The 8,355-nt window shown below is 40.0% G+C and overlaps 1 protein-coding gene across 3 annotated transcripts in view; it reads left to right on the forward strand.

Annotated features, from left to right (window-relative positions):
* Positions 1–543: 543 nt before the first annotated feature.
* The window catches only part of LOC107668925 (phosphatidylinositol-binding clathrin assembly protein-like), a 67,671-nt gene continuing 59,859 nt past the window's right edge, over positions 544–8,355 (forward strand). For 2 of the 3 annotated variants that reach the window (XM_016460989.1, XM_016460998.1), the window contains exon 1: positions 544–1,926. In XM_016460989.1, the coding sequence (XP_016316475.1) occupies positions 1,797–1,926 (130 nt within the window). In that variant the 5' untranslated portion in view covers positions 544–1,796. The remainder of the gene's footprint in view (positions 1,927–8,355) is intronic. The other variant, XM_016460981.1, reaches the window with a different exon arrangement.

Consider the following 8,355-nt stretch of genomic DNA (forward strand, 5'->3'; position numbering starts at 1 on the left):
CTGAATAATTTTGAATATTTATACAAATACAAGACAATTTCAACAGAGACACAATGCATACTGTATAGTCTCACTGTCGAACCAATCTGACTGATTGATTTTGATCCATGCACAAAATATTAAATGCGGATCAAAAATGAATTATATTGTAATTAAATTACATTACTTTAAATGTACATAAAACATATCCTATGAAAACATTATGAAAGTAATTCATGAACACTTGTGATTCCCAACTGGCAATGCCAAAAAAAAATAAATAAATAAATAAATAATATATATATATATATATATATACACCTGTTTTTATACAGTCTATGACACACACACACACACACACAATTAAAATGTATACATGTAAATGTATTACAAAAGTTGAGCATTACTTAAAATCTCCGGGGGCATTTTAGGCAAATCATTTATGGATCAGCTGTCAAGAAAGAATCACAACGAGAATCCAAGTAAAGAGTGGCAACGCTATTTCCCACGAACGAGTCAACGCCACTTGCTCCCGCCCAATCAAACTCCAGCTCTTCGTTCACCTGATCAGAGCGAAGCCATTTTGTCCTGAACGGCTCCGCCAGCGCATTCTTCAGCAAACCGGAATAACGTAGAGCTGACAGTTCGAACCACAGACACAGCGTCAGACAGGGGTTCTACAGCTACACCACCCCATCATTCAGTCCCGAACAGCTCGACGTCTCTCGGTCTCACCATAGGCGGAACCGTGTCGTATTCGCGGACTAAGGGAGACTTTAAGCGGGACGGAAGGGAAGAGAACCAGGCATCCGGTTAGACGCGCTGGCTCACCGGGCTGGAGTCCAACTTGAGCCGGACACTTTCAGCTGTCCTCGTCGGGATGAGTGCTGGACTTGTTTTTAACAATATTTACCACTCTTTTTGAAGATTTTGTGTAATCTAGGAATAGCTTAGGCTCGCATAGGATTGTTTTTTGTTAGTAGTGTCTAATATAAGAAAGCTGGAGCACTAATTCAAGTTCAGATGTGATTTAAGCTATCTACTCAGCTGGCTGGGCAGATAGTTTAGGTTGTCGATTAGATACGTCGCTTAAATAGATTGGTTACATAATACTTTTGTTTTGTTACCGGTATAGTTACATTTTTGAGTTGATCCAGCTTTCTTTTTTCTCTTTGCCAAGTCTCTCATAGGGTTTGGTTGGTATGTCTATGCATATTTCTCGCAAGGAAACCTGTCGGAGTTGTTAGGTCTTGGTGCCAGTATAATAGTAGGTTCATAAAGACAGGAAAAACCACAGAACAGATTTGCCTATCTAATCACAAGCTAGTCTGCGGTGCTTCCCAGATCCACTTTTTCTTTTAAAAGGTCTGTGTTGGTGAGGCACAAGCTGGCTGACAGGTGATATTTTCTGCCTGAATCCTCTGAGCTGGCCTGACTGATAGCTATGACATTTTCCAACAGTTGTTTTGTATCTTCAGACTTCAATATTACAAGTATCTGCTCTTGGTGCCAACGCTGTATGAGTAATTTTAGCTAACAAAAGCTCAGATCGCACCTCCATATTAGTTACGGTATATCTAGTTGTGATATTTTTACTAGTTAGGTCACATTTTCCTTCCATTTTTGCTACAAGTGTATGAATTAGTGCCAGTTGACTTGGTGGCTCGTTCGAAACGTATCAAACTCATCAGTTTGTATCGAGTGTATTTTTGTAAAATCGTCAACTCCTATACTTAGATCTTAGTGGAAAGACACCTTTTGCAGCTAGACCAGGTCAAGTTTAGTGGTCATTTTTCGTATCTCAGAGTTGCATAAAAATGTCAGGACAGTCCATCACAGATCGCATCGCAGCGGCCCAGCACAGCATGACTGGATCAGCCATCAGCAAAGCCGTCTGCAAGGCCACAACGCATGAAGTCAGTGGACCCAAAAAGAAACACCTCGATTGTGAGTATACCAAACAAAAATCTGTATTTTTACCTGTCTCTTCACAGGTACTCTTGAGTGCTTTTTAAAAGCTCAAAGTCTTACCGCATCCCTGGCATGCAGTTCCACTAGCCTTGCACATCCTCAGCTGTCTGGACACCAGTGATGAATTGTAACGTGCTCATGATGGGAATGCTGATCTGTCTTTGGACAAGGTCAGATCGAGGAGCTGATGCCACTGTAATGTGGTAGTATACAGTCATTCATGGGATTTGTGGCTCATTTTATTTTACTATAATGATATATGTGTTATTTCAGCGGTGTTGTGGAGGTTGTCATCATGCAATCAACCTCGATCTATTAATATCTGCTTCATAATAAGCAGCCGCTCTGGCTTGAATCAGTGAAAGCAGCTGTCGGGGATTCTGATGCATTGTGTTTGAAGTCATGTGTTGTGCGTAATGTCTTCACGTCTTGTTTGATCCCTCTTTAGCAGTAATCGTCGAGACATGGTGGGAGCGGTGAAGGTCAATACAGGCGTGTGTACGGTGAAGCATTGACTCAAATTGATTCTTTTGACAAAAGCAGAGTTAATGCAGAATGCAGCATATCAGTTTCATCCTCGCATAGGCAGTGTCACAACATAGTTGAGAGAGAGTTTCCGAACGGATGGCCACTGAAGTATTTGCACAACTTGTATCTGATATACTGAACATAGATAAAAGCATCTAGATGCAAAATGCTCTTCGTCAAGGGATTTGCTATTAGACCTTTAACTGCGGGAGGCTGGCTGCTTCGGCTCCTGTCGTGCTGTAAAACCCCTGACTGACTTGCAGCCATGTAAATGATCTGAAGTCTGATTGGGTTGTTGTGTGTTTGTGTCTCTGATTCTTCAGCGTTTGCAGAACACAGCTTCATGTTTAGTCTGGATTTGTTTCCTGTGTCAGCCACCTGTTATGCGGCCTAGCAGCTAGAGTGTGTTGAGCAGCCAGCTTCGATGCTTCTGTTTTAATCTTGCAAAACTGCATTTATTTTTCGTAACTGTAACTCAACAACACAGAATTACTGAAGGTCATGTGTTGCTCACTTCCTCTTTTTGCTCAAAGCAGAGAAGTATTATTATCCAGAAACATTACTTGCTTAAGCCAGTTCTTAGAATTGGGAAATTTCAGAAGCCTGACGTATGTTGTTTTGCTTTCGTGCAATACATCATAACTATGGATTAGGGATGCATTAGTAGCAGAGTATTTGAGCGTTAGCCTTAAAGTTCTGCATAATTAAGGGCGTGGCCACTTGAGTGACAGGTGGATTGCCGGTGCTGTCACCACCGTCAAGATAGGTGGGCGTGGTTTCAGCAACCAGCTCCCGCCTCTTTGCCCATTTTCGATTATCCGGGAGTGACGCGCTGCCAAGATGGCGACGGCCGGCTCCGCCTACTTTAGGCTTCAAAAACGCTCTTCGGAAACCTACGGGTGACGTCACGGACACTACGTCCATGTTTTTATACAGTCTATGGTATCAGCCAGATTTTTTATATCATTGCGTTCCTATTATTTATCATAGCTTAGAATAAGCTCCGTGTTTATCCATTGCTTTTCATTCTGGCAAAAGTAATCTGTCAGACTGGAAATTTAGATACCTGACAAAGAAGTTGATCTGGCGTTTTTTTTCCACTTTTGAAGGTTCTTTCTTTTATTATTAAGTTTTGTCCAGCTTGCATTCACTTTCCTGTTCTGTGCAAACAGCAGTGAGATTTTTACTGAGTCAACAAACAGATTTTGCACTCTGACCTCTTCGGAAGCAGTGAGTGGGACACTTGAGCTTACTGTACTGAACTGAGATTTCTGCCGCTCGGTCTTGCATTCTAACCAATAAACTAACTGGACAACTGTTCCCAGACTGATTACACCGCTAATTACACTCAGTTTCTGATTTCCCAGTTTCCATTGACCATTTACAGGTCCTCTTGATCGATATTTCACACAAAAATGACAAAAGCTGTCTTAAATCAATAGTTTAATGTAAATTTGGGGCGTTAGGTTGCACTAGATTTCATCAGTCCACTGGGATACAGTGTTTAAAAAGAAATAACTAATAGCTTTGGCAAAGTTTGCAAGGTTTTTGACAGCTATTCAGGAGGTTTATTTCAAACTATTAGTAGGAAGTAAACAAAATATCCTTAAGCACAGCTGTAAAAACTTAAAGGGGTCATATGATGCGATTTCAATTTTTCCTTCTCTTTGAAGTGTTACAAGCTCTTGGTGCATAAAGAAGATCTGTAAAGTTGCAAAGACTAAAGTCTCAAATCCAAAGAGATATTCTTTATAAAAGTTAAGAGTCAACCACGCCTACCTAAAACGGCTCGTTCTAACACGCCCCCACATGTCTACGTCACGATGTGGGCAGATTTGCATAACGCCGCCCCAAATGTTCACGCAAAGAAAGAAGGCGTAACTTTTATCCTCGCTGTAGTATTGTTGCTGCCGCCATGTCGTGAAGGCGCTGTGTGTTTCGTTGTGAAAGTGAAACTACTTTGTTTGGCCTTCCAAAAGAGGACACGACTAGAAATCAGTGGTTAAGTTGTATTTACAGCACTGTTCCAGAACAGTTCAACCCAAATATTCAGATGTGTGCAGCACATTTTATGAAGGACTGTTTCCTGATCCTGATAGAGTAGACTACAATGCCGGCTGTTCTGACTCACAGACTGTAAGTACGTTTTTTATATTTAAAGGATTTGCCACTGACGATTCAAACGCGAGTTTTGAGCAGTGTAGAGTAGCGCTTGTTGTTTGTCATTTCTCCGATCACAAATGCAGACATGGTTTTATGTTTACTCGGCGTGTTGCAATGCGTAAAAAGACAGTATATAAGTCATTATAATCCGTAATTATGTCCCCACTGGATGCAACAAATGCCCTTAGAACGCCTGTCGGGTAAACTCACCCGCTTCTGCAGGCCACAGACGAGACTAATGATGAGCATAGACAACAGACAAGAGAATTAAATTTAGAGCTTTTATTTCCAACATGCGCTTATTCATGGCTGTATTATTTAACTCGTGCAAAGTTACATCTTTATTGGGAGAGGATGTTGACGGATTATTTTAGCCTACGTGACTCTGCCTTCATGAGACGATGAGCATATAGACAACAGACAGAGAATTAAATTCAGCGTTTTTATTTCCAACATGCGCTCATTCATTGCTGCATATTATTTAATTCACGCAAAGTTACGTCTTTATTGGGACAGGACTTGACGGGTTATTTTACGTGACTCCATGATTTGGTTTCTATTTCTTAGAGCCAAGCTGCATAAACTACATATCAGGCATTTATGTAATGCATCTAATTTGTGCATAAATGGCTATGTTAAATAAAGTTTACTAACTACAGCAAATCAAGTACCTGCACCATGCCGTTGTTGTTGTCTCGCCTCCCCTCAGATGCGCTTCAATGCCGATCCTGCATGCAATTCTCAAAACACCCACAAGATGGCGGCATTTATCGGTGAATCCGATATTACAAAACCAATATCCGATTATGGTAAAATGCTTAAATACCGGGAAAAATATCGGTAAATCGATATATCGGTCGATCTCTAATAAACACATTTCATTACACCAAATACACAAAATAATGTTCTTTTTAGCAACATCATAATTGCCCCCTTTAATATTAAAGACCCCTTTAATAAAAAAAAAACTATTCATTTTAGCTAATGATCATTTAGCAGCTTTCCGCCTAAGTGGGTTGAATTTGATAAAAATAAGATACAGTTTCTAACTAGTGGAGTAGTTTTATATTGTTCTTATATATAAACGTGTATTTTAGGTAGTTTTTTAATCTTCTCTTCTTGTAAGGCACTTTTCCTTTGCTATTGCGTTGCAGCTTGCATCATTTTTTGAGTACCTTGTCACGAGTGTTGCATTCTCATGACGCACAGGTTAAAAATGTCATGTGTCAGGTTAAAAATAGTTTAAAAAACACACCTTAAAATATTTGCATTCTGTTCCATTGTATTGCTTTCAATCTAGTTGTCTTTGAACACAAAAGTATGTCATATAAACGCCCCCAGACTTGTTTAGGAGAAGCCGAAAGCAGACTAATTAATGTATGGAGCTTCATTAAGTCTGTCTTTCAGTAAACCCACCACACTGATTGATTTTGAATGTATAGTTTTGCACATGCCTAAACCAGACTTTACAATCGTAGTCAATAATCATGAGACTATTCCACTAGCAGAAATCTGAGTCTGGAGTGTGTCAGGGTTAAAGGTGAAGTGCTGCTGATTTTGAACCAGACAGCTGAAATGATGTTGTGCAGCAAAGACAAAACAGCCATTCTCAAACATGTCTGGGAAAATACCACCCAGCCTTTCAGAATACAGATTACCGTTCAGGATGCTCGGTCCACTGCTCCACAAGAGCAAACTGCTCCACAGATAAGTAGCTTTTACTTATGAACTCATTGTAATTTTGTGGATGATGGATGTAGTATTGCTTGAGAAGCAAGTAAGGAGAAATAGACTCAGGAGCTATGGTACTTAAACTGATAAAAGAGGATGGCTCTGAAGCACAGATTCAGTAATGGAGTTTTTTTAGGAGGGAGAAGCAGTTGATCAATGTTTGTTGAGCATCATTCAGTGTGAGGACACAACTGCACCACTTTACGAGAGCTTATACATGCTGCATGACACATTGCTTCTGTTCCCCTCACGCTTATAGTGCTGATGTGGCCTATTTATAGCTGCTGAGGGGCTTTGGCTCTTGTTTTGTACCTTATAAAAGCCCTTGGCTCCTCTTCTGACATCTCCTCTGCAAAACCTGGGACTTTATTTATGACTCATCTCAGGGGAGAGAATTCTCAAAGCTCTTTTTTTTTTTCTTATTCCCATATATGCAAAACTACATATATTCAAATTCGGATACACAACTATAATCTTATATTGCACAAAACTATCATTAACAGACAGACCCAAATATACTGTATAGCATAATAACAGGAAGTTTGAAGTCTGAGAGTATTTAGATATGCAAAATCAAATAAAACTATTAGACTTTCTGTATACTAACCCAAAGGACTTGCAATCCAAAGGTTGCAGGTTCGAATCTTGGTACCGGCAGGGATTGTAGGTGAGGGAAGTGAATGTACTGCGCTCTCTTCCACCCTCAATACCACATCTGAGGTTAGACCCTTGAGCAAGGCACCAATCCCAAAACTGCTCCCTGGGCGCTGCAGCAAAAAAATGGCTTCCCACTGCTGGTGCTGGTGTTCCCACTGCAGAACACAAATTCTGAGAATGGGTCACCATACTTGGCCATGTGACGTCACTTTTTTTTTGAAAGCATCAAATAAATAAATAATTTTTTACAAATATTTACAAAATGTTTTAAATAAATCTTTCATAAGTTTTAACTAACCAACTAGCTGACATTCCTAATTTAAATATGCCGCTTTGGACAGTAGATGCTAATGCATCAGCAATCATGCTTAAAGACTTGAATTACATTATTCAATTTTACGTTGCCTTAACATTTTCTCAGGCTGTGTGAGAAATAGAGAGTGGACTGATCTTATATTTGTGAGGCTTTTTTGTCATTTTTATTATAGACTAGAGCTTTACTGAATTCTACAAGCAGTGTTCCCAAGTTGCTGATTAGTTGCAAAGCTGTGCTGGTGAAAAAGAGAAAAAAAGAGAGAGAGAGGGTGAAATATGGGAATGACATGTGAGGAATGGCTGCGGTATTCCACAGGACTGTGTCACTGAACTCACTGTTCAGGAATCTCAAATAGACCCTTTTACAAAAATGTCACCGTCATCACATTTACGTTCTCAGAGAGCTGATTGAAGACCAACCTCGTCTCACCACATCTCAGCTTGAACGTTAGAGGACCATCCGCCAAACCGACCCCAGATAAGCATAATTTCCTTTTCCAGCACTTCGCAATCACAGCAACAAGGCCATCAACACACAGCTGGGAAGGAAATGGAGGCAGAGATACAGACATTGCAAACAAGCTCTCAAAAAGGAACACAGCTATTTTTAAAAGGGGTCCCAGGTTCCCCAGACAGAGGGAGCACAGATGTTTACTTGGAGAAGAATTCTCCTTGCCATTCTCCTTGAAGCTAGCTGAAGCGCTCATTAAATTCAAAACGGTTTGATGTACTTATCTGCAGGTTACTGAGGTTGGCATTTGTTTTTGAGCATAGAGAAAAATCTTAACAGGTCTGGAGGTCCTCTAATCTTAGTGATCAGCTTTTCCACAAAGGAAACCACAATCTTTTGTGGTATATATACAGTGGTGTGAAAAAGTGTTGGCCCCCTTCCTGATTTATTTATTTTTTTGCATGTTTGTCACATTTTAATGTTTCCGATCATCAAACAAATTTAAATATTAGTCAAAGATAACACAAGTGAACACAACATGCAGTTTTTAAATGAAGGTT

The sequence above is a fragment of the Sinocyclocheilus anshuiensis genome, unplaced genomic scaffold, assembly GCF_001515605.1.
Source record: "Sinocyclocheilus anshuiensis isolate Anshui unplaced genomic scaffold, SAMN03320099.WGS_v1.1 scaffold337, whole genome shotgun sequence".
Taxonomy (NCBI): Eukaryota; Metazoa; Chordata; class Actinopteri; order Cypriniformes; family Cyprinidae; genus Sinocyclocheilus; species Sinocyclocheilus anshuiensis.